The 27,859-nt window shown below is 42.3% G+C and overlaps 1 protein-coding gene across 3 annotated transcripts in view; it reads left to right on the top strand.

Annotated features, from left to right (window-relative positions):
• The window catches only part of TyrRS-m (Tyrosine--tRNA ligase, mitochondrial), an 817,527-nt gene that overhangs the window by 670,372 nt on the left and 119,296 nt on the right, over nt 1-27,859 (top strand). For all 3 annotated transcript variants that reach the window (XM_080273695.1, XM_080273696.1, XM_080273694.1), the window contains one exon: nt 22,198-22,386. In XM_080273695.1, the coding sequence (XP_080129821.1) occupies nt 22,198-22,386 (189 nt within the window). The remainder of the gene's footprint in view (nt 1-22,197; nt 22,387-27,859) is intronic.

Below are 27,859 nucleotides of genomic sequence, written 5' to 3'. Positions count from 1 at the left end.
GTCAGTGTTCCTCACTCACTCCTAACACCCTTCCCCCCCCAACACTTCTCCCCTCCCCAACACTGCTCCCCTCCTCACCTTCCCTCCCCCCGTCCCTTTCAAAAGAAAAAAGAAATTGAGCCAAAGCATGCAAAATCTTTTTCTTGGTGTTACTCACACTCCACCATCCTCTCTCCCCTCACCCCTTTCTCTCCATCCCCTACCCTCAGAGCTGTCAAATGAAGTAGCTGTAAAAATTTAAAGAGGGGGGGGGGAGAAGCTAGAGCTATCTCCCCTCCTCCCCTAGCCCCCTTCAAAATTTTCCTGCTGATTTTTTTTTTTTTTTTTTTTTTTCTCAAACAATAGCATGCAAAATAATTATGTCGGTGTTCCTCACTCACTCCCAACACCCTTCCCCCCCCAACACTTCTCCCTTCCCCACCTTCCCTTCCCCCATCCCCTTCCCTCATAGCTGTGTAACTCCACACCACAGAGAGAGTGACTTATCATATGCTTTGATAAGCAAAGAGTTCAAAGAAATGCAAAGAAACATCAAAAGGATAAGCATATGCAAAAAACCTGTGGCATGTACTTATTTGTGCCAGTAACATGCTTTTCCCCCCAAAAAATGTGCAAAAAACATGGAAATTCATAAAAAAACATGAAAAAACATACGTTCTGTGTTTCGCGCATCAGTGTATGCAATTACACAAACAATATTCTGGTACTGAATGAAAACACGCGACATGAATAGTAACAACGACGTATAATACTCTAGGCGGGGGGAGGAGGGAGAGGTAAGTGGACGGTATACTACAGGGGGTGGGGTGGGGAGGGGAGAGGCCTGGAGGGGTGGTATGGGGGTATAGAGATGGGAGACAGACACCACAAGACAAAGAGGACAGGCAGAGTGGGAGTACAAGGGTGTGTAGGGTGGGTACGTGGGATATAACTCCCCAGGGAGACAGGGAAGGGGGAACCATGGTGGTGTGATGTAGGATATTGGGGGAGGGGGTGAGAGCAGGAGGTGGCCAGAGGCGAGAGAGGGGGAGAGGGAACAAGGGTATTGGGGTAGAGGAAGGTGGCGAGAGGACGGTGGGGGAATCACCCCCCCCCACCATGGGTAGGGGCCTGGATCCTCCCTCCCTATTCAGGACTTAGTTCTCGTTGGTTTCCATCAGTGTCACATTTGGGCTGAAACCTAGTGTCCACAGTTTTTTTTTTTTTTTTACAAAGGCTCCTCTATTGATCACATTTGGCATCTAGCGAAATCCTGGAAAAAGATCGATCAATTCTGTTAGTACTTTAGAAGTTAAACAGTTATGATCTGATTCAAACCACACTTAGTGAAAGGTTAGGTAAGGGAAGAATGAAGGGATTCAATTTTGAGCTCAGTCAGTTAAAGGACAAGGTTACAGATCAAGGTAAAAATTTGACCTGTGTGTGTCAATGTTTGAACAAATAACGAAAACAATTTTGATCTGATTTGAACCAGATTTGGTGGAAGGGTTGACCTTTCATTTTTGAGAACAATAGGTCAGAAGTCAAGGTCACATGGCAAGGTCAGAGTAAACAGTTTTAATCTGCTATAGACCACTTTTTAGGGTTTAGGGTAAGGCATAGATGAAAGTATTTGACTTCAAGAAGAGTCAGTCAGAATTACATGGCAAGATCAACTTAACTTGCGCCGTCCTGGCGACATGAATTAACACGGCAACATTGCAAGGTCCCTAATTTGCACAATTTTCAATTTTCGCGAGTGATTTCGCGAGTGATTTTTGGCACGTATACACGGGACACCTTCCTCTATTCCTCTACAAGATGCCAAGCAGGAACAATGCCTTACACCACATAACCTCTCCCCTCCCCCCTGGATGCCATTGTCTCGGCAATTCACCTGTTACCAGTGACCTGGCCAATAAAGACATTCAGGGCCAGAGTGATTCCCCAATCGATGACAATGTGGAGGACAAAGTTTACATAGCATTAGAGGAAGAAACAGTCAGAAATGATGATCAGGTAATGTGGGAAAAAAAAGGTCATGAATGGTGATGAGTTAGTGAGTGAAACAATGCTTATAATGCCTATAATACTGTTTGAAAACCAATATACTCTTGTACTACATATAAATTCATACCAACTAAATAAATAAATACTGTTTATGAGTGGATAAAATAGCTACCCTCCCATAGAACTCATTTTCTTTGGTGCCAGCCTGTTAGAAAACCTAGTCAGGTAAGGAAGTACTCGTACCTAAATCAGGTATTTTAAACCTCAGGTGAGCGATTTCTCTATGAATTTTCGATGTTTCTCACCAAAAGCGGATGTTTGGGCCCCCCCCAAAAAAGGTCCAAAAACGTCGGGATGGGGCGGGTTAAGCAGTGTAGATACAGATATGATTAGACCAAACCATGTGGAATGTGTGTGTGTGTGTGGCAGGGGGGGGGGGTAGATCAGGCTACAGTGAAGATAATGGGATTCTATTTAAGAACAATCCATCATAGGCCATGGTCAAATATTTGATCCTATAACTTAAATACACTTGTTGATCCAGACTTCGTGGAAAGACTAAGGATCAGCCAAGGATGAAGCGATTTCATTTTGATTACAGTAAGTCACAGGCCATGATCAAAAGGCAAGACCGCCTCAGTCTTTACTCATTTTTGGACCAAAGTTGGTGGAAGGGTTGAGATTAGGCAAGAATTAAGTTCAGTAATTCGATTTCTGAATACACTTGGTCGAATGGGAAAATCACAAGACCTGTTGTAGGGAGTGGGTTTTTTGCTCTCTGGGTGCTTCATTAATTTAGTTTTGGTGACTTGAGAGAGAGGAAAAGATTGAAAGTATTGGTACAAGAGTTTGTTGTTTGTGGGAAGGTATTGCTGTAGTTATAGTAAGAATATTTTGAAAAAATGGGGAGGAGGTCTTTGGGCTCTGATAAAAATAACATTTTTACTAAGGCTGGACAAGAATTCTGTCAATCTATAGTCCGACGCCCTAATTCCGCAAAGGGTGGTCGCAGACAAAACCCCTCCAAGTCGCTCTGTCACTCACCATTTGACTACCCTCCCCCCAACTCACTCCCTCCTCCCTCATATACCTCTCAACTCCATCCCTCCACCTCATCCTTGGTCTACCCTTCCCTCTCCCTCCATCTGCCTCACCCACATACACCCTCTTAGTCAGTCTTTCATTCTCCATTCTCTCCACATGTCCAAACCACCTCAGTGTATTTCTCCTAATCTTCCCAACCACATCCACATCCACCCCACAACGTTCCTTCACTTATTCATTTGTCAACCTGTCCCTCCATGTCACTCCACATGCTCCTCTCAAGTAATTCATTTCCGCTGCTCTCACTCTTGACTTGTTCCCCTCTTGCAAGGTCCACGCCTCACTTCCATACGTCAGGGTAGGGATCACAGTACTATCATGCAGTGACTTCTTAACTTCCAAACACACCTCCCTATTTCTCATCACTGCTTTCAGTGAACCAACAGCCTTCCTTCCTTGCTGTACCCTTTCACGCACTTCATCCCCCAAAGTTCCATCCTTACTCATCACACTACCCGAGTACTTGAATGCACTCACATTCTCCATATCCTCACCATCCAACCTCACTGTACATTCTGTGACTTCATTCCTCTCAAACACCATAACTTTACTTTTGTTTACATTAACTTTCAACATCCTCCTCCTACACACTGTCCCAAATGCATTCACCAAACCTTGCAACTCCCATTCATCTTTACTCAACAGTACTGTATCATCAGCAAACAGCAACACCGGAATCTTCCAAATCTCACCCTCATTCATTATAGCCACCCCCACATCCACTGCCCTACTTTGCATCTCCTTTACAACCCCATCCCTGTATATATTAAACAGCCGTGGAGACATCACACAACCCTGTTTCAGTCCCACACTGAGATTAAAGAACTCACTCAGCTCACCATCCACTCGCACCGTAGCCCTAGCTCCTTCGTACATACTCTTCACACCACTCAGCAATTTCCCCTCCACTCCATATACTGTATTCTTAATACCTTCCATATACCTTGCCTATCTATTCTGTCATAAGCTTTCTCCAAGTCCATGAAGGCAGCATACACTTTCATTCCCTTTTCTAGATACTTCTCCACTAAACATCTTCGAACAAATATCTGATCTACACACCCTTTTCCCTTCCTAAATCCCCCTTGTTCTTCTCCAGCTTGCTTCTCTGTCATATGCCTAACCCTATCAATGAGTATTCTGCCATATATTTTACCATCCACACTAAGAAGGCAACTCTCCCCTTTTCCTTTGTATAAAGGAACAATTATACCTGATTTCCAGTCCTCTGGAACCCTTCCCTCTTCCCGAGCCAATCTACACAACTTCCATATCCACTCCACAGCAATCTCACCCCCATACCACAGCATTTCACCACACACTCCATCAATTCATGGGGCCTTTCCCAACTTGATCTTCAGTGCTTCCACTACTTCCGTCCTACTGATCTCTTCCTCCCTCCTCTCATCTCTTCTTCTCCCAGCCATTCCCCAACCACTTATACTCGCACTGCTGTCACTCTCTACATTCAACAAATCCTCAAAGTGCTCCTTCCATCTCCTCAATTTCTCTCTCTTCTCCACCAACAATCTATTATTCCTATCTTTCACTCCCCTACTATTTCCCCTTTCACACTGCCTTACTTTCTTTACCTCCTTCCAAAACAATTTCTTACTCTCCCTCCATTTCACACTCAGATTCCTCCCAAACTCTTCATCCACTTTCTTCTTACTCTCCTTCATCAGTCTCTTCACCTCCCTTCTCCTGCTCACATATACCTCTCTCTTCTCTCCCTCATATTCTCCCCCACCTCTACTCACTAACCATTCACTATATGCCTTCTTTTGTTCCACGGCTCGTTTCACCTCATCATTCCACCATGCTGTCCCTTGCACACCCTTGCATCTCCTCCTCACTCCACAAACCACCTCACACGCAGCGCCTATCTCTTCCGTAAATATCTTACATACGTCTTCCACCCTTTCCATCTGCTCTAGCTCATACCTTCCCAATCTTTCTTCCACTATGCTCTTATAATCTGCCATTTTCTCACTATCTTGCAAATTCTCCACTCTTCTCACAGGAGCTGTTTCCTCCTGTCTTCCCCTTCATCTCCTCAACCATTTTCTTTGCAGCTTTACCTTGGCCATCACTAAGTGATGGTCCGAGACTTCATTCCCCCACCCTCTCCACACTCTTGCATCCAACACTTGTCTTCTCATTCGCTCATCCACACACATATATTCTATCATTGCCTTTTGTTCAACAAGTTCACCATCCATCCTCCTCGTTACTCTCCATGTATACCGGTGGATTATCTCAATGCTGAAAGTAGGTGTTGGCTATTGCCAACCCCTTACCTGCACAGTTATCCACCAAAGCACTACCATTCCCATCTACTTCAGCTAGCACACCTCACTGACCAACCACTCCATCCACTCGTACATTCCCAACTTTGCTATTCATGTCTCCAATCAAAAGCACTCTCTCGCTCCTCTCAAATTTGTCCATACATGCTTCTACTCTCGCCCAAAACTCATCTTTCGCTCTTACCACTTGGTCCTCTGTCGGAGCTTACACACACAATCGCCCACGCTTGTATACCTACTTTCATCGTCACCCATACAGTCCTTGCACCCACTGTTCCATACTCTCTTATATTCTCCTTCCACTTCTTGCTTCTCAGACACACTCCCTCTCTTGCCCTCTCATTCTCATTAACTCCTGCACATATACCTAAACCACATTCCCACTCTCTTACCCTTTCACATTTCCATTTAGTTTCAGTCAATCCACATATATCCACTTTTGCATCCTCATGCACCTGAATAATCTCTCTCTCTTTCACTTCATCATTCACTCCTCTCACATTCCACGTTCCCACCCTAAGAATGTCCTTTGTCCGTTCCTTAGTCGTCAACGTATGGTCCGTCCTGGTCCGAGGCGCTTTATTTGCTTGTTTAGGTAGTTCTTTTTACGGGGTGGGGCACTAACCCACCACCAACCCTTTTAGTTGCCTCGTACGACAAGCAGGCAAGAATTGATTCTTGCAATTCTGATGAGTTAACCAGTGAATCAGTTCTCTAGCAGCGGAATGTATTTTCCTGTAGCAGTTCTGCTAACATTGCAGTGGGCGGAGTGAGTGCAAATTACAGAACAGTGCCAGGGATGCGTGAAGTGAGTTTTTTTTTTTTTTTTTTTTTTTAAATAACAGAGGAAAGAAAAATAAGTGAATAAAAAGAAAAAAAATTCTTACACCAGATTACTGGCATCCTCCATTCACAAAATATCTGTAACAGTTCAGTTTGAACAGCTGTAGATTGAAGTTTAGGGGGAAACAACTCCGGGGAAGTGAGTTCCAGAGAGATGCAGTTCAAGGAATAAAAGAATTCTGATAAGCAGAAGTTCTCCAATATGGTTGTGTGAGATTCCAGTCATGAGTTATACCAGATGCCCGTGTAACATGAGGGAAGGCATGGAGAGGTGGAACAATGGCTGCAACTTCGTCTGAGCATTTGCCATAAAAGTATCTGTAAAATAAGGCAAGGGAGGCAACATTCCTTTTTGTAGGGGAGGTAGTTTATTTATAATATCAGGGTTATTAATAATTCCACAAGCATTGTCCTGAATTTTGTCCAGTTGTTTTAGTGCAACCTCTCCACATCCATTCCACAAGGATGAGCAATATTCTAGCTGACAGTGCACATGACTCTTATAAATTATAGCTAAATGCTTGTCAGTGAAAAAGTTATGGACTCTGTACAATAATCCAAGATTCTTTGAGGCGGTGTTAGCAAGTGATCTGACATGAGAGGTCCAGCTGAGGGCATTGTTAAGGGAAATACTGAGAATTTCAATACTTTTGGAGATAGGATTATTAGTAGCTTTGAAGGTAATATACATATCTGGCAATATCTGTCTATTAGTAAATTGCATATATTTGGTTTTACTAGCATTAAATGAGACATGGTTATTTTGTCCCCATTCATTGATTGTAGATAAGTCTTGATTTATGGAGATGGCTGCACTGAATTAAGAGTTTGAGATATTATATAGCTTTGAAGGTAATATACATGTCTGGCAATATCTATCTATTAGTAAATTGCATATATTTGGTTTTACTAGCATTAAATGAGACATGGTTATTTTGTCCCCATTCATTGATCGTAGATAAGTCTTGATTTATGGAGATGGCTGCACTGAATTGAGAGTTTGAGATATTAAACTTTGTAAATGGGTGTTTGAGTGTGAATGAACTGTGGAGTGTTGAGTCATCTGAATATGAGTGGATGGGATTGTGCATGACAGATAAGAGATCATTAATATGAACCAGGAACAAGGTTGGCGCCAGAACTGATCGCTGTGGCATGCCGGCATTAACTGAGTGGAAATTGGTTTATACATCATCTACTCTTGTTTTTCTGTTGCTGAAATATGAGGAAAGCAGAGGAACAAAAGACACACAAGACTCCATAGTAAGGGAGTTTGGATAGCAGGGAATGGTGCGACACTCTGTCGAAATCTTTAGAAATATCAATGGCTTATGCATGAGTTTCTCCATGTTGGTCGATTGATTGATGGTTGGTATGAGTCAGGAGATTGAGCTTATCAATGATGGATCTTTCGTGGTGAAAACCATATTGTCTATCACTAATTAGGTTGTTGAATTCAAGGTGTTTTAACTATGTGCTTATTAATTACAATTTCAAATACTTTACCAAGAGATGATGTGACAGGTATTGGTCTGTAATCAGAGGAGTCAGAGGAATTTCCATTCTTTGGAATTGGGTGGATACTGGCTTCATTCCATGAACTAGGAAATGAAGAAGTACATATACATAGTCTAAATAATTTAGCTAGAACAGAGGCAACTTCTGGGGAACACTTTTTCAAAACAGTTGTAAGAATTCTGTCTGGGCCTGGAGCTTTGTTGATTGGTAAATTGTCTAAGATGGATTTTATGTATCTAGTCTGTATTTTAAGTGGAACAATATTTGGAGAGTCAAGTTCTAGTATTGGGACATTCTGGCTGACTTCCTCTATGGTAGAATTTCTGGCAAAGATATTCACTTTACCACACAGGTCATTTGTGATGTTACCATCAGAATACAGTATATTAGTGGGGGAATGGGTGATGACTTGTTAAAGTTATAATTGAAAGAATTGAGAGTTGACCAGAATATTGTTGTCATGAGGATTTTTTTTTTTTTTTTTTTTTTTTTTTTTTTATAATGCATGGAAGAAGGAACCAAAGGCCAGGAGCCTGCAAACCATTCTTTCCAAGAAAAAAAAAAAAAAAAGAGAGAGCCAAATTCAAGATCCGTTCATTTCGAGATGCCTGGACACACTGCGTTTGAAAGACTGGAGATCATAGGAAGTAGGAAATACAGAAAGAGGGAGACAGTTCCAGAGTTGACTTGTTTCATAAATGAAGGACTGGGAGTAACGGTTAACTCTTGCATTAGAGAGTTGGACAGAGAAGGGATGAGAGTTTGTTGCTAGACGGGTGCTACACGCCCATCGTAGAGGTGGATGTATGCAAGCAGACAGTTCAGTGGAGCAATGACCATTGAGGTAGCGATAGAAAAGAGATAAAGATGCAACAGTGCAGCAAAGGGACAGAGGTTGAAGGAAGTAGTTTTGGTGCTTGATTTTTAAGGAAGTGTGATTTAGCAAGATTTATCACAGTTTTTGCATGGTTTCTAGCAATTTTAAATTGACCGAGTGATTCAGATGTTTTTGATTTTAGGTAAGAGTTATATGCTGATGACTTCTGGGCCGTTGCTCTGGCACCGTTGCTATCAAACTATTTTGGAGGGTCCGATCTTTTAGTGAACTGTTGACTTCTATCGTTCTATCTGTCTATAGCTCGACGTCCTAATCCCACAAGGGGTGGCTGCAGACAAAACGCCTCCAAGTCACTCTGTTGCCCACCATTTGACTGCCCTCCCCCCAGCTCACTCCCCCCTCCCTCATGTACCTCTCAGCTCCATCCCTCCACCTCATCCTCAGTCTCCCCTTCCTTCTCCCTCCCTCCACTTCACCTACATACACCCTCTTAGACAGTCTTTCATTCTCCATTCTCTCCACATGTCCAAACCACCTCAGTGTATTTCTCCTAATTTTCTCAATCACATCCACCTCCACTCCACAAAGTTCTTCCTCTTCATTCATCAGCCTGTCCCTTCATGTCACTCCTCATGCTCCTCTCAGATAACTCATTTCCACTCTTCTCAATCTTGACTTGTTCCCCTCTAGCAAAGTCCACGCCTCACTTCCATACATCAGGGTAGGGATCACAACACTATCATGCAGTGACTTCTTAACTTCCCTACTCACCTCCCTATTTCTCATCACTTCTTTCAGTGAACCAACAGCCTTCCTTCCGTGCTGTACCCTTTCAAGCACTTCATCCCCCAGAGTTCCATCCTTACTCATCACACTACCCAAGTACTTGAATTCACCCACATTCTCCATATCCTCACCATCCAACCTCACTGTGCATTCTGTGACTTCATTCCTCTCAGACACTTTACTCTTGTTTACATTAACTTTCAGATTCCTCTTCTTACACACTTCCAAATTCATTCACCAAACCTTGCAACTCCCATTCATCTTCACTCAACAATACTGTCTCATCAGCAACCAGAAAGACTGGAACCTTCCACACCTCACCCTCATTCATTAGAGCCACCCCCTCATCCACTGCTCCACATTGCACCTCCTTTACAACCCCATCCATGAATATATTAAACAGCCATGGAGACATCACACATCCCTGTTTCGGTCCCACATTTAGATTAATGAGCTCACTCAGCTTACCATCCACTTGCACCGTAGCCCTAGCTCCCTTGCACATACAGGTACTCTTCACAGCACTCAATAATTTCCCATCCACTCCATATATTTTTAGTACCATCCACATACCTTGCCTATCTACTCTGTCATATGCTTTCTCCAAGTCCATGAAGGCAGCATACACTTTCCCCTCTCTAGATACTTCTCCACTCAACATTTTAGAACAAATATCTGATCTGCATACCCTTTTCCCTTCCTAGATCCCCTTGTTCTTCTCTAACTAGCTCCTCTGATATATTCCTAACCCTATCAATAAGTATTCTACCATATATTTTTCCAGTTACAGTAAAAGTCCTATTATTCGGCAGCTGATTATTTGGTAGATCCGATATTTCGGCAGTTTTGAGAAATTATCCCATTTACCAAAGTCTTTAATTGTTCGGCAGATGTCGGGAGTCATCTCGGCAGTCCAGGAAGTGTTATCTGTGACTTGGAGGCCTACTGTTTATTTTACACTTGTATATGTTCACTAGTTTCTGTATATTTCAGATTTGGGTATACTGTAGTACTGTATTGATTACAATTTTGCACAGTATCATACAGTACAGTAACCACCCTGAAATTAGCAAGGGTTACATTCCAAGCCCCCTTGCTAATTCTTGCAATGCGCCAATTCTTGACACCTTCCTGAAAATGACATTTACTGGTAATTGCGTAGCCCATGAACCACTGATACTGTAATGCATTACCCATAAATAATCGTTGCTTGTTAAATCTGTTTCCCCGTTGTTTTTAGCTGTACGACTGTGACAGCTCTTGTACTTTGATTCCTCTGCATAATGGTGGAAGGGACTGTCCTAAGTGTTTAACTAAACCTAACCTAACTGAGTTTAACTGTACTTAACAATTTAACCAAACCTAACTTAACCTAAAGCCCGAAAAATAACATAAACTGGAGGAATATGAATTGGTAAGGCCTTTCTGATGAAAGTTAAACTTACATCTAGTGCTCATTCTTTTGTTCGTTTTTGTGTTTATATGTGAAAGAGAGAGTATTGATGCAAACAGTAATGTATTCCATTAACCCCTTAATAACCCCCAGCATTGAAGAACCTTTTACAATACCGGTGTCAGTGACGTCGATTTAGTGTGAGCCATAAATAAACTGTGAACAAATATGAGAAGGGAACGAAGGGCACTGGTATGTATACACAACTCTATGCTATGATTACAAGCGATCAGGAGGTCACTTAATCTCAAATGTTTTCGCCCATTTGGCAAATGCACCGCAACTTTATCAATTCTTCCATGACTCATAGCGAATCACAGCATGGGTTTAGGAAGCTAAATAACACATTGCTAGGTGCACCAGATGATTCTCTTCACATCTTTTAGAAAAATAAATTGATTTCTGAAGAATGGAAGAAACTTACTCTACATACTCAAAGATGGATTAAATTTCTTCCATTTAATTTTCTGAAAGATGTGAAGAGATTCGTTTGGCACACCTAGCAATGTGTTTTTTAATTTCCTATATCCATGCTATGATTCACAATGATTCACGGAAGAATTGATAAAATTATGGTGCATTTACCAAATGGGCAAAAACACCTGAGATTAAGTGACCGCCTGACTGCTTGGAATTATAGTGTAGAGTCGTGTAAATATACCAGCAACCTTCGTTCCCTTCCCATAATTGTTCACGGTTTTTATAGCTCACACTAACTCCACGTCACAGATACCGGTACTGTAAAAGGTTGTTCGATGCTGGGGGTTATTAAGGGGTTAATGGAATACATTACTGTTTGCATCAATAATCTCTCATTCACATATAAACACAAAAATGAAAATAAGAATGAGCACTAAATGTACGTTTAACTTTCATCAGAAAGACGTTACCAGTTCATATTCTTCTAGTTTGTGTATTTTTCCAACAGTTTTATTTGTGTTTGGAGAGAGAGTACTGTATACAGTACTCTCTCCAAACACATTTGTAATAATTTAAGTAGTGATGACAGTGTTCCCCGACACAAATTATGTACTGAGCTGGTAGGTAATATTCTGTATCATTTCGGTCATCCAGGAAGTGTTATCGTGACTTGTAGGCCTACTGTGTCATTACACTTGTATATGTTCACTAATTTACATATATATTTCAGATTCAAGTATAGTACTGTATTGATTACAGTATTGTACAGTATACAGTACTCTCTCCAAACACATTTGTAATACCATAAGTGGTGATGACTGTGTTCGCCAACACATATAAGGTACTGAGTGGGTAGGTATTTTGATTATTGGGCAAATCCAGTTTCTCGGCAGCAGCCTGGTTCCGTAGATGCCGAATAACAGGACTTTTACTGTACACTAAGAAGGCAAATACCCCGATGGTTACCACATACTTCTCTCTCCATGACCTTTGTATAAAGGAGCAGTTATACCTGATTTCCAGTCCTCTGGAACCCTTCCCTCTTCCTAAGCCAATTTACATAGCTTCCATATCCACTCCACAACAATCTCACCCCCATACTTCAGCATTTCACCACACATTCCATCAATTCCTTGGGCCTTTCCCATCTTGATCTTCTTCATTGCTTGAACTACTTCCATCCTACTGATCTCTCTCCTCTCATCTCTTCTTCTCTCAGCCATTCCCCAACCACTTATACTTGCACTGCTCTCACTGTCTACATTCAACAAATCCTCAAAATTCTCCTTTCATCTCCTTATTTTCTCTCTCATCACACCAACAATGTATTTTTACTATCTTTCACTCCCCTACTATTTCCCCTTTCACACTGTCTTACTTTCACTACCTTCTTCCAAAACATTTTCTTACTCTCCCTCCATTTCACACTCAGATTCCTCCCAAACCCATCCACTTTCTTCTTACTCTCCTTCACCAATCTCTTCACCTCCCTTCTCATGCTCATACTTACCTCTCTCTTCTCTCTCTCATCTTCTCCCCTTCCTAAACTCACTAGCCAGTCACTATATGCCTTCTTCTTTTGTTCCACAGCTCGTTTCACCTCATCATTCCACCACGCTGTCCCTTGCACACCCCTGCATCTCCTCCTCATTCCACAAACCACCTCGCACGCCATGCCTATCTTTTCTGTGAATATCTTGCATACTTTTCCACCTCTTCCGTCTGGTCTAACTCATACCTTCCCAGTCTTTCTTCCATTATGCTCTTGTACACTGCCATTTTCTCACTCTCTTGCAACTTCACTCATTTCACAGGAGCTGTTTCCTCCTGTCTTCCCCTTCGTCTCTTCACTTTGGCCCTCACTAAGTGATGGTCCGAGATTCCATTCCTCCACCCTCTTCACACTCTTGCATCCAACACTTGTCTTCTCATTTGCTCATCCACACACACATAATCTGTCATTGCCTTTCGTTCAACAAGTTCACTGTCCATCCTCCTCATGACTCTCCATGTATACCTGTGGATCATCTTATGCTGGAAGGTGTTGGCTATTGCCAGTGCCTTACTAGCACAGATGTCCAACAAAGCACTACCATTCCCATCTGCTGCAGCCAGCACACCCAACTGACCCACCACTCCATTCACTCATACATTCCCAACTTTACTGTCAGTGTCTCCAATCAAAAACACTCTTGCTTCTCTCAAATTTGTCCATACATGTTTCTACACACGCCCAAAACTCATCTTTCACTCTTGCCACTCAGTCATCTGTTGGCGCATACACACATACAGTCGCCCAAGCTTGTATACTTACTTTCATCCTCACCCATACAATCCTTGCACCCACTGTTCCATACTCTCTTATATTTTCCTTCCACTTCCTGCTTATCATCAGACATACTCCCATTCTTGCCCTCTCATTCTCATTAACTCCTGCACATATTCCTAAACCATACTCCTGTTCTCTCACCCTTTCACCTACCCATCTAGTTTCGATCAATCCACATACATCCACTCTTGCATCCTCAAGCACCTGAAAAATGTCTCTCATTTTCACTTTATCATTCACTCCTCACACATTCCACGTTTCCATCCTTAGAATGTCCTTTGTCCGTTCCTTAGTCGTCAACGTATGGTCCATCCTGGTGCGAGGTGCTTTGTTTTGCTTGTTTAGTTAGTTCTTTTTACGGGGTGGGGCACTAACCTACCAGCTTGTATTAAATCATCAATGTGGGACTGGATAGAACTGACATCACTAGAGAAGAGAGACTGCCATGGAATGTTGGGAAGATAATATCTGAATCCATCCCAGTTTGCCCTATCAAAGTGCCATCGGGTCACCTAGCAGGTTCAGAACGGGGAGGTTTGGGGGATCCGACTAATGCGGCTTTACTGGGATTGTGGTCCAAGGACCCATGTGGTGACACTACTTCTATCCTGTATTGATCTGGATTATTTGTCAGGAGTAGATCCAAGAGATGGGCATTATGGTCAGGATTATCTGGTATTCTGGTTGGTTGTTTTACTAACTGCATGAGATTAAATGATTCTGCAGACAGCTCGCACTCTACACCAGTATCGTCAGTCCTGGCAGAATGTAATAATCATTCTACATTATGTACATTAAAATCACCCAAAATGGTAATTTTGGTTCTAAGAGTAAGGTTAAGGTTACACAACTGTGTGGATATGGAGTCAAATACACTGTCTGAAGAAGCATTGGGGGAGTGATAGACTACACAGATATATTTGGTAATATTTAGATAATTTAGTTTATACAATGAGTAATCAAATTTAGTTTGAGTGAAGTTTAAAACTGTGTCAACTACAAATTCAGATTTGATATAACAACCGGTGCCACCCTTGTTACGGAAGTTTGTGAGGAGATGGTAATCAGGAAAACAAAATGGGGATATTTCGGTAGAGGGAGACATTTGAAGTTCTGTGAGGAACAGGGCTAGAGGGGATACAGATTGTAGAAAAAATGATCTGAGTTCAAGTTGGTACTGAGACCATGGATATTGGTGAATAATAAGGCCACGCTTGCACTTCTCCACTGGCAGGCATGAACAGAATTTGCAACAGTTGTTGCCAGCACAGTCGCTTGATGGCGAAAGGACCCTGTGCCGCCACCCCTACCCTGCCTGTGGTGGCAATCCAAGATACCACCTTGTTTGCTGATATTAATGCAGCGGCCATTGCTAAAACGAATGGAAATAGCAGGTGTAACATATTATGTGCACATAGTGTGATGTAGACAGTTGAAGGTAGAGGTATTAAGAGAGTATGCTGGCCTACTCTCTGTGTCAGTGAAAGCACTGAAAATGTTCAGCAAAGGGAGATGGTCAGGATCAGTCCTGAGGGCTGGTGAAACAGAAGCTCCAGCTCTTCTTTGCGCAGTGGCAGTATCGTAACCAATGAGGTCTTGCCTAAGTGACGTATTTGGTGCTGCTGTAAAGCTCGAATTGGGAAAAGTTTCAATACCATCTCAGCACTGCTGCGGCACCTCGGTTTGGGTTACCTTTCCTAGAAGGGTAGTCAAGTCATACCCCACCTGCTCGTGGTGACCTCGCAGACACCCTGTTTTTTTGTGTTTTCTTTCCATTTCTGTTTTTTGTGTTTTTTTTCTTTCGGTTTTCCTTTTTTCTCCTAAATTAGGGTGACACAAATGGGGGCGGCACTACCCGGGTTTTTCCTGGGTAGTATTGTATATACGTTTTGCTGTTGTTGTCATTTTGTTTTGTTTTTTGTTCTCCCTTGTCATGAGCAAACAACACCAGTGCCCACGCTGCAGTGGGTCTGTAGCAAAAAGTTGCACAAGCACTGAAGTGCGCCTACTGCAGCGAGTGGATTCATATAGCTTGTGAAAATTTGGATGCAGGCGACTATCCATTCATGAAGAGGAGCCACCAGCTGGGCTTTCGCTGGCTGTGTAGCCAGTGTGTTGCACCAGCAGATGAGGTCTTGGCTGGTGGAGGAAGTAGTACCAAGAAGGAGTATGAAGATAAAGTTATTGGGCCAATCTTTCAAGCAATCAGAGACATATCAAATAGACTGGAGGCACTAGAGACCAAGGTCTCATCACCCATGGCGGTCACACAAGATCAGACCAAGTCATTTGCGGATGCTGTTCGTGGGTCTCTCGTGGGGGGAGGGAAGGATCTGCCTGGGGGCGTGATTGAGATCAGTGCTCATGGCCAGAAAAAAGCCATTCATAGTCAGCATGTACTGATTGTGAAACCAGAGAGTGGCACTAGTGCCCTGACAAATCAGATGGGATCAGAAGACATCAGAGGCGTACTTAACTCGGTACCGGTTGACAGCTGCCTTAAGACCAAGGCTGGTGGGCTGGTAATGAAGTTTCCGTCAGCTGAGGCCAAGGGTGACGCAACTGGGGTGCTGACTGATCATTTTGGCTCTAAGGGCACTTTTTGTATATCAGAGCCAAAGAAAATGTTGCCTAAAATGACCGTGACAGGCCCTTCCTCTTCCTTGGATGACTCTGACATCATCCCAAATATTCTGAGAAAAAACAATAAAATTAAGATGTTCGTTGGTCGAGGTTGTACCCTCAACCTTCTCTTCACAAGGACAAGGAATGACACCAAATCTGCTGTCTTGAAGATGTCACCAGAGGTGAGATCCTCCATTGTAGAACAGGGCAATTACATCTATGTGGATCTTACAAGATGCCGCGCTTTCGATAGATTCTGGGTTACACAGTGTCATCACAGTCAAGGCTTTGGTCATACATTTGAGAGACGTTCTAGGAAAAGTGATGAACCTAAATGTGTCTTTTGTGCTGGAGCCCATAAATCTAAGGACTGTAGTAACAGAAATTCCCCCAAATGCATCAACTGCTCCTCTTTAAGACATCAAGATGCTAATTCAAAGTCACCGGTGGTTGCCCATTTTGCTTCAAGTAGAGAATGTCCAATTATGATTTCTCATAGGAATAGATTTATTGAAAACACCAATTTTGACCATTCAAAATACTGACTACATCCCTCTTGAATCAGTTAAGGATGGGTCTTTTAAATATTCGTTCCATCCGTAATAAGATAGACTATATTAATCAAGCCCTAAATCAGCACGAGCTTGACATATTGTGCTTGACTGAAACCTGGTTGTATGAGTCTGATATTGATATTATTCGTAATGCTTTGCCTAAGACACATTCTATTATTAGTATTCCCAGGCCTGCTGCTGACTATCCAGGAGGAGGCGTAGCACTCATCTACTCGGCAGCACTTGCAAACGTTTCTCTCATTGACTCAGACCTGACCCCATCATCATTTGAATTTATGGAAGTATTAATAAATTTCCATCAGAATACCATTAGAATTGCAGTTGTCTATCGACCAGGTCATCCGGGCAGAGATTGAGGTTTTATGGAGGAGTTTGGGCGGTTTCTTGAAGGGTTTTCTCTTAAACCTAGAGGACTTCTTGTTTGTGGTGATTTCAATTAATGGGTTGACAGTCCAGAGTCAAAACCATTTTCTTCAGAATTCCTTGAGTTGATCACCCAGAACAATTTTTTCAATCATGTGAGTAATCCAACTCATGTCTCAGGACATGTCCTTGACTTGATCTTGTCCCCTGTTGGTTGCAGGCGCGTATCAGATGTGGAGGTTGACTCATTTGACCCCCTCATCTCTGATCATGCTCTGATCACTCTTAGTTTTGATGTCCCGAAATCCCCTTCATATAAAAAGGTCATCAGGTTCAGAAATTAGAACAATGTTGACCGCCAGTTGATGTGTTTTGAAATTGATTAATGTTTAAACTCCATCGATTCTTCAAGTCTTTCTTCTGTTGAATTGGTTGTTATTTACAACAACGAGCTCAGGTCAATTTTTGACCATTGTTGTCCTGAGGTAGTAAAAACAATCATTGTACGTGATAATTCTCCGTGGTATGGTCCATCCATTAATTCTTTGCGTAGACAACGTAGAAGGGCAGAACGTGAGTGGCGCTTGCAGCGGACCGAAGTAACTTGTTTGCGTTATGTTTTTGTGAGAAGAGCAGTCGTTCACACTGTAAAAGCCCAAAAGGCTAGGTATTATCAAAATAAAGTTGATTCATGTGGTGGTGATAAAAAAAAACTGTCTGCAGTTGTGAACAATTTGGTTGGTCGGAGGAATGTAATTGTTAAACCAACTTCTTTATCTGATGCCCAATTGGCTTCTGATTTTGCTTCATATTTTACAAGTAAGATATCTCGCATAAGAAGTGATTTAGACAGCAGTTCTCCTAGTGAAGCGTACTCAGTTGACTTCCAGCCACGGTGCACCGGGGATCATTTGCTTTCAACATTTCATCCACTGGATGTAAACAATGTCAAATGTTACATCAGAGAACTTAATTAAACATTCTGCTCACTCGATCCATGTAACATGTCACAACTGCCTGATGTGTATGAGCATGCTGCAGACTTTATGAGCAACATAATAAATAGATGCTTCTTAGAAAGTAATTTTGTGCAGTCTGAGAAACATGCTTTGCTTAGGCCCCTAATTAAGAAACCTGGCCTTGATGTCGAGAGCATGACAAATTATCGTCCTGTCTCTAACCTGTCTTTTTTATCCAAGATTATTGAGCGGGCCATACTCGATCAACTCTTACCACTACTGGAACACAACAGAGTTGTTCCTGTTGTTCAATCAGCATACAGAAAATACCATTCAACTGAAACTGCACTAACAAGGATTCAGAGTGACTTGGTGGCAAACACTTGTAGTGGGATGTCCTCTCTCCTAGTTCTTTTGGATCTGTCTGCAGCTTTTGATACAGTAAATCATAAACTATTGTCGGATGATCTGTATTTTTATGGCGTTCGTGATAGTGCCCTTTTGCTCCTTAAGTCGTATTTGTCGGACAGATCTCAGAGAGTGGTTGTTGATTACGCTAGCTCTGATTCTGCTCCTCTTCTATTTGGAGTCCCTCAAGGATCAGTTTTGGGTCCAATTCTATTTACTATCTACACAAGTAGTTTATTGTGTCTACTTGATGCTCATGATGTGTCCTATCATTTTTATGCTGATGACACCCAGCTCTATGTTAAGATGTCAGATATCAATGATACTAAGACAAAGTTTGAATCTCTAATGTCTGATATTAAGATTTGGATGGCTAAGAGGAAACTTAAGCTGAATGATGGTAAAACTGAGATCATCATCATCAGAGGAAACAGAAGGGGTGATGACACTGACAATGCCCTGGCTTTGAACATTGGCATGTCACAGCTGCATCCAGTCGGTTCTGTTCGAAATCTGGGTGTTTATTTTAATTCCAAGTTAAATTACAAAGAACATATTAATCAGGTTGTAAGAGGGTGTAACTTGCATATCAGAAATCTGTACTCTGTGAGAAGATTCCTGAATGGACGGTGCCTCGTAACATTGGTCCATCCAGTGGTCTTGTCTCGTGTTGATCATTGTAATTCACTGTGGGTTGGTTTTCCAAATAATATACTAACAAAAAGTTCAGTCTGCGTTGAACAGGGCGGCACGGCTTATCTTTGGTCTCCCCCCGAGAACCTCAACTACCCTGTTTCTGATTGAGTTGCATTGGTTACCAGTAAAGGCTAGAATTGAATTTAAACTGTGTCTTATTACATTCAAGGTTCTTAAGTTTGGTGAACCGAAGTATCTTGCTGAATTATTAAAACTCCAATCGACACGCCTGGGTGTGATGTTACGCAGTGAAGATGATTCCTTGCATCTTGATGAGCCAGGAGCCATTCACCAGTCCTCTTTCTCTGATCGTTCTTTTGCATATAGAGCCCCTAGATTATATAACACATTGCCATTGTTCATAAGACAACTCTATACTGTTGAATCCTTTAAGAGACAGCTGAAAGCCTTTCTTTTTTCAAAATGCTATGACCTGGAGAGAGGTACTATGACGGATGATTATAGAGTTTAATTATTGCCACTTTCATGTATATATGATGTAGCTTGTATTATATACAAGAAATGTCACAGTTCTTGTAATTGTAAGAATAATGTATGTGTGTCGAGCGCTAGTGAATTCCCAAAAGGAAGAACTGGCGCTTTTGAGAAACAAAAGGCTAGATTATTATTATTATTATTATCAGTTTGCCATCCGCCTCCGGAGTACTGTCATGTTCGACTGGCGCTACAGTCTACTCCTCCTGGTTGCTGGAATTGGTTGGAAAATTGAATGAATTTAGTGGTGATGAGTGGCAGCTTGGTCCTCTCTGAACCATTGCTGAAGTGACAGGTCACTGGTGCTGCTAGACTGTAAGTTGGAATTGGATGCTATCTGCTTTATGCAAGGGCTGGGCAAAAATGTATTCCAGATACGTAATTATTAGGGTTGGCTTAGTCTGTGTGTCAGCTGTAATGGAGTGAAATTTATAACAGCAAAAGATCATTTAATGAAAATATATTGTATACAGTACTGTATTTCCTTAAGCATATGACCACTATGTTTAATTCCAATATATTTTTATTATTTTTAAAGAATTCATGTTTTATGTTGCCACAATGGATGGTAACCATATGACCAAATTATGACGTGTGGTGGTTTAGTGAGTAATTAAGGCACTGCAGTTGGAATGAGCTGGTGCAGGTTTATATCCAAGGGATGGTTGGGGTCTGTTGCTCACATAATGCCACTCAGGGAGGAGTGAGGCTGGTCACTCTCATCTTAAGTGTCGGGACCATCTTGACTAACCCTGGGTCCCTGCGCTCCTCATGGGGCAAATCTGGATTAGATAATAAATGAATGAATGATTTTTTATTTTTTATTTTATTATTATTATTTTTTTTAATGTGTTTGACTGTAGGCACAGACTTCACAGCGTGTACCTAAGGCCCAGCAGTCTTCCTATGTTCCATACACCTTAGCATTTCGTTGGCAAACTATTTTATATGCTCCTGATGTATGGCTAAGCAAAATTTGCTAGTTTCTTGTATTCCTGGTTTCTCACAGTAAAATGCAGTTATACTAATACCATAAAGGAATAGCTTCACTTAGTTGCTCTGCCTTCTGTGACCTTTTTTGTTTTTTATTTGTTTATTTATTTTTTTTAGTCTGGTGAATCAATTTTAGAATAAATTCTAATGAATCCACAGTCACTGAGAAAACTATTATTTCTGATTGTATCGATTCTTACCCAGCCTAACTTTTTACACGTTCACTATGCGGCCTTCATGGATTTGGAGAAAGCATATGACAGGGTGGATAGACAAGGATTGTGGAAAGTATTAAGAATATATGGAGTAGATGGGAAGTTGTTGAATGCTGTGAAGAGTATGTATGATGGTGCTAAGGCTGCAGTGCATGTGGATGGTAAACTGAGTGAATTTTTCTCTTTGAAGGTTAGGTTGAAACAGGGATGTGTCATGTCTCCATGGTTGTTCAAAATGTACATGGTTGGGGTAATAAAAGGGATACAGGGTAGGGCAGTGGATGTTGGAGTGGCCCTAGTGAGAGTGGGTAGTGTTTGGAAACTCCCTATACTCTTGTTTGCAGATGATACTGTGTTGTTAAGTGAAGACGAAGGGGAGCTGCAAGGCTTGGTGGATGAGTTTGGGAGAGTGTATAAGAAACGGAATCTAAAGGTGAATGTAGGGAATAGTAAAGTGATGGTCTTTGAGAAAGGTGAAGTCAGTGAATGTACAGTGAGGTTGGATGGTGAGGAAATGGAAAATGTGAGTACATTTAAGTACTTGGGGAGTGTGATGAGTAAGGATGGAAGTTTGGAGGGTGAAGTGCTTGAAAGGGTATATTAGGGAAGAAAGGTTGCTGGTTCCTTGAGAGCAGTGATAGGAAACAGGGAAATAAGCATGGAAGTGAAAAAGTTACTACATGACAGTATTGTGATACCAACTCTAATGTATGGAAGTGAAGCTTGGATGTTGTTGGAGGAACACAAGTCAAGAGTGAGAGTGGTGGAAATGAGTTATTTACGAGGAGCCTGTGGAGTCACATAGAGAGACAGGCTGACAAATGAGGATATAAAGGAGCATTGTGGTGTGGATGTGGATGTGATAGGAAGCATTAGGAGGAACACACTGAGGTTGTTTGGCCATGTGGAGAGGATGGAGGGTGAGAAACTGATGAGGAGAGTGTATGTGAGTGAGGTGGAGGGGGGGAGAGGGAGGGAGAGGCCGAGGATGAGATGGAGGGATGGAATGGAGAGGTATATGAGAGAGGGGGGTGTGAGTTGGGAGCAGGGCAGTGAAATGGCGAGGGACAGGGCGATGTGGAGGCGATTTGTTTGTGGCCACCCCATACAGGATTAAGGCATCTGGCAATAGATAGATAGATTATTTTAATGTACTGTTAGTGCACAAATTTCCATTGCAGTGTTCTTACTTGATCCAAAGGTTACTTTGGATATGACCAAACTGAATATACAATGTATGAAATAATATGGAGTATATCAGCATTTTTTATTTTTCCAGGTGAGGGCCTTGAATCAGCTCAAAGGACAACTAAAGCTCTGTATGGCAACCAACCAGATGCATTGGCTGAAATGACCAAGGAGGAGATAGAATCTTTGTTTGCTTCAGCTTCTTCGTCATCATTTCTCTTGGAACCAGGAATATCAGTTCTCAGTATGGCACTCAAGGCTGGCTGTTTCAAAAATGAAAGTAAGTTTTATGAAAGCTCAAAACAACATAAACTGAATATATATATACATTTATTATATATATATAAACAAATATATATATATATATATATATATATATATATATATATATATATATATATATATATATATATATATATATATATATATATATATATATATATATATATATATATATATATATATATATATATATATATATATATATATATATATATATATATATATACTGGTATATACAGTAATTCATCCACTATCCAACGTAATAGAGCCAAAGGCATGTCCAGAAAGTGGTCCTGTCTGGATAGTGGGCACCAGCCTCCAGGACCTGTACTTATGGACCCTAACTCAGAGAAACACCTATACAACTCCCTCTGGACATGCATAGCACCTATTTAAGACCCATATCACACCATTAAGGGACATAAAAGACTGAAATAAATGCAAAAGAACCATAAAATGAGGTTTTTGAGGTAGGTTTATACAATATTAAACATTCTGGGTACTTACAAGTCCCTGGCTCCTGGACTGGTAGTTATGGACCCTAACCTAGCCTAACTCAGAAAAACACCTTCCTACTGCACATGCATAGCACCTAAGACACTACATATTCACACCAATAAAGGACATAAAAGAGTGAAATGAGGTGTTTGAGGTAAGTACAGTATGGAAAATACGGTACAGTACGTATGAAACATTCTGCGTACTTACAGCAAGTCCATGGCCATCTCGATGAATAACCGCCTCCTCTCAGACTCTGACAGTAAGAAGGATTTCCTGAAGCACTTGCAGTTCACTGTTCATGAAGTCTTGCACTTAACTTAGTCATTCGCACTCAGAAGTCCATTCTCTTCACACTGCGCACTCTTGTCTTACTTATGCTCCATTGTAACTTAGTAAGTGTTGCACTCTGCACTTTAAGTCTTTTCACTCATAAAACCAATTTCAAAACAAAACACACAAGTTAATTTACATTAAATTTAGTCCAAAAATTGTTTGTCATTTCACTCAAATTTCTAATTTCTTAACAATACTGTATGCACTGTTTTTCTTTCACTGCACAACACTAAATTCCTGTGTGGTCTAGTGGAGAAGTTCTTGCCATTTAATCACTGTCAGAATCTGAGAGTATAGCTGGGAGGTGACCGAGGGGTACGTCACTGGGTCGTGGTGATGGCATACCCACTGCGGACGACTCAGAAGATAGACACAAACTCTCATCGACCGGTGACTCCACCGTAGCTGATGTGCTGGGCTGTGGCTCGGAGCATGAGGGCCTGTCTTGGGGAGGCAACGGAGTGGAGCCAGCGCTGGGCACGGTGAGGGTCACGGGCCTGAAAAAGCTGTCAATTGTTGATTGATGCAAGGAACGACGATTCTGACGATTTATGATGCACTGCCTGAAAGCAAGCAATTCCTCCACAAGTCCCAGGGGCTCCATCTCCCTGTCACAGTCTGGGTGTTCCAGGTAGTCCAGAACGAACTCTACGTGTTCCCAGAGTGCGCTTAGCTTGAGGATGGCTGGAGTTGTGTCATGCTGAGAGGAGTCTGCATCATCGTCGCCGTCCTCGTCGGAATCTTCAAGCTGGGTACTGACACCTGCAACTGAAGATGCGATCTCAATATCAGACAAGGTCTGATACCCAGAATCGCCCTCGTCGTCATCCAACCACTCACGCACTTCGTCCACATCAACATCGTCCCCATGCACACCTACGTGCATGGAAGTCATCCACGTCAAAACTTAGGAAATCGTGCTCCACATCTGTTCCGAGAAGCAGACGAAACCAACCATTTTCTACAGTCTTGACAGGGATTTCCTTCCATGAGCTGGCCCAGTTGTAGATGGCAGACTTGATGTTGTAGCGGCGAAGGTTATCCAAAGTCCGCTGGCCTATCGTGTCCTGTCCCTCCCTGTGCTCGTCGTCGTCTTGGAGAACAACCGTCACCTCGTCCAGGAACTTTCGTCGGTATAGCTGCTTCGTTGCCACGATCACTCCTTGGTCCATTGGTGTGATGAGAGCAGTAATATTAGGTGGCAGAAACATGCACCTAATGTGGCCATTCTCAGCCACCAACTCCTTGTTGCACGGGTGGGCAGGTGTATTGTCGAGGAGAAGGAGGGCCTTTACCTGGTCACGAGGGATTCCCAGTTTTTCCGTCTGGTAATGTATGACCTCCTTGACAAAATGGCAGTGGAACGAGTCTTTGAAGATGTGGGCTGTGAACCATGCCTTCAAGGGATGGTACCAGACTACAGGAAGGACATCCATCACCCCACGAAGACACTGAGGCTGCTTTGCATGGCCAGCAATAACAGGCTTAAGCCAGTGCATGTCGTTAGCATTGGCACAACACAAAGCAGATATCCTTTGCTTGGAGAGCTTGCGGCCAGGTACACGCTTCTCTGTCTCCTCGGCTAGAGTGTTCATAGGCAAATACCGATAGAATAAACCAGTTTCGTCAGCGTTGTAGACTTGACCGAGAGTGAGGCCCTCCCTGTCGATCAAGCCCTTCACCTTGTGCCAAAACTCCTCTACTCCATCCTCGTTAGCATCCAAAGCTTTGCCATGAGACTTACGGTTGGTAAGGTCATGTCGTAACTTGAACACGAAGAGCCAACCCTCGGATGCCTTGAAGTCTAGGGCGTCGTGAAGCCTTGCGAACTTCTCAGCAGCAGCCTTCAGCTCTGTACCACGTACCATCACACCAGCAGCACGTTGCTGTCGATACCAAATCAACGTGGAGTGGTCGACTTCAGCAAACTTGGGAGTTAACATCATCTTCCTCTCCACGTTGCGTTTGCTTTTCAACGGGAAGTTTGCCGTGTACTGCATGAGTTTGTCTCGGGATCTCTTAATATCAAACAAAGTAGATCGGGCCAGGCTGAACTCACGGAGGATGCGTGACGAAGACCATCCCGCAGCTACTTTCTCCAATATCTCCCTCTTCTTCTCCAGAGTCAAAACCACTCTCTTCCTCTTCTCAGGTGGTGGGGCCATCATCACACACACGAAGGAGAGGCACGAGAGCAGCAGGAGTGCCTGCAGCAGGTAAGACACCACCACAAAAGCGAGCACGTGGGCAGCCATGACGACAAGCGTTCACTCACGACAAGAGACGGGCGGAAAGTGGGGAGGATGCGCGGCGCTCTAGCGAATGTTGAAGGAATGATGCACCACAACAAAGCTGTCCCTTGCCGCGCACGCCCAGTTCAAATTAGGGGCGGGAAAAAGTCGGATTTTTTTCGAATTTTTTTGCAGTTTTCGGATCATTTTGGGAATATTGGATTGCAGGACGATTATGTCTGGTAAGTGGGGATGTCCGGAAAGTGGGCGTCCGGAAAGTAGAGGGATTACTGTACATTTATTTTGTATATATAAATATATATATCTATATATATTTATATATGCAGTGATACCTTGATGTATGATACCCCTACATACGATACCCCGGCTTAACGATGAGGGTAGAAATTGCATCATACCCCACCTAACGATGGCCAAACCCCGGCTTAACGATGGGTGTTGATTTTTTCTTACCGATTGTGATGATTTTTTAGACTAAAATTGTGTGTTCAGGTTCATTTATAAACTGTTTTTAGACTTTGATTTATTTGTTTTAGCCATAGGTGGGATGAACGTTGTCATATTGGGGTACAGTTTGCTAAGCTTGATTTTTTCCAGACTTATATTTGACCATATTCAGATTTGATTTGTTGGTTTTAGTGTGTTATTTACAGGTGTTAGGCTTAGGTTAGCTTCCTTTACAGCTGTTAGGCCATTTAGACTGCCTTTAAACCTGTTTTTGGGTTTATCAGGGTGGGTTTTGGACTTGGTTTGGGGGGAACACCAAGGCTGGTAAATGGCCCACATTGAAATACATGTTAAAAATACCCCGCTTAACAATGGGGTTTTACCTTACCAATTAGATCATTAAACTAGGGTATGCCTGTACAGTGATACCTCAGTATACGATACCCCTAGATGTGATACCTCAGCTTAACGATGGGGGTAGAAATTGCACCGTACCCCACCCAACGATGGTCAAACCCCAGTTTAATGATGGGTTTTGTTTCGTTTTTTAACCTATTTTGATGATATTTTAGACTAAAATTGTGTTTAGGTTGATTTATAAACTGTTTTTAGACTTAGATTAACGTATTTTAGCCATAGGTGGGGTGAACATTGTCATTTTGGGGTACAGTTTACTTAGCTTGATTTTTTCCAGACTTATATTTGACGATTTTCAGATTTTGTTTGTTGAGATGGAGGGATGGAGTGGAGAGGTATATAAGAGAGGGGGGTGTGAGCTGGGAGCAGGGCAGTTAAATGGCATTGGACAGGACGACATGGAGGCGATTTGTTTGTGGCCACTCCTTACTGGATTAAGGCATCTGGGAATAGATAGATAGATAGCTTTGTTGCTTTAATGAGTTATTTATAAGTGTTAGGCTTAGCTTAGCTTCCTTGTCCGCTATTAGGCCATTTAGATTGGCTTTAAACTTGTTTTTCTGCTTGTTTGGGTGGGTTTTGGACTTGGTTTGGGGGGAAATGCAAGGCTGGTAAACGGTCCACATTGAAATACAGTACATGTTAAAAGTACCCTGATATACGATACCCCGCCTAACGATGGGGTTTTACCTAACCAATTAGATCGTTAAGCCGGGGTATGTATATACAGTAATCCCTATACTATTTGGACGCCCACTATCCGGACTCTCCACTTGCTGGACATTGTGGGCCTGGACCTTCGGAACCCAAAATGGCCAAAAAAAGAAAAAAATCTCCCCAAATCTGAATTTTTTCCCACCCATAATTTGAAATTGGCGTGCGGCACAAAACAGCTGAGTTTTTCCATGGCCCCTTAACCCCTTCCTTCCTCCCCTCTCACCAGTTACCGCATAACCACCGTCGTGAGTATATGTTCATTGCAATGGATGCCGTACATGCTCATTTTTGTGAATAAACAGTGAATAAACTGCAATACCTTGCCACTAGACCACATGGGAATTTACAGTGTTGTGCAGTGTTAACAAATTAGAATTTAGAGTGCAAAGGATTAAGTGTGGAGTGCAAAGTGGTGGTTGAAACTGGCGCAATTAAGAACAGAATGTGCAGTGTTAAACAGTTATAACACAGTGCAAAGAATTAAGTGTAGCACAACACTGGATTACTGTACATGCTTCAAAAGCATTTTCACCACTGCCAGAGCCTTAGAGGAGGCGGCCAAAGATGTGCTGTAACCCTGTACACTGCTAAATATTTTCCATACTCACTTCTGATTCCTCATTCTCTGGTTCTCTTTCATTTATTTCATGCTTTATGTCCATTATTGATGTGAATAGGGTCATAAATAGGTGCTATGCATGTCCGGTAGGGAGTTACTTAGGTGGCGTTCAAAGTTTGGCTGGTTTAGGGTCCATAAGTACCAGTCCAGGAGGCAGGGGCCCAATATCGGGACGGACTCACTCT

The sequence above is a fragment of the Coenobita brevimanus genome, chromosome 55, assembly GCF_032717465.1.
Source record: "Coenobita brevimanus isolate Jiangsu-jjx chromosome 55, ASM3271746v2, whole genome shotgun sequence".
NCBI lineage: Eukaryota > Metazoa > Arthropoda > Malacostraca > Decapoda > Coenobitidae > Coenobita > Coenobita brevimanus.
Note: the sequence above shows the minus strand (reverse complement) of the source record. Positions and strands in the feature narration are given on the sequence as shown.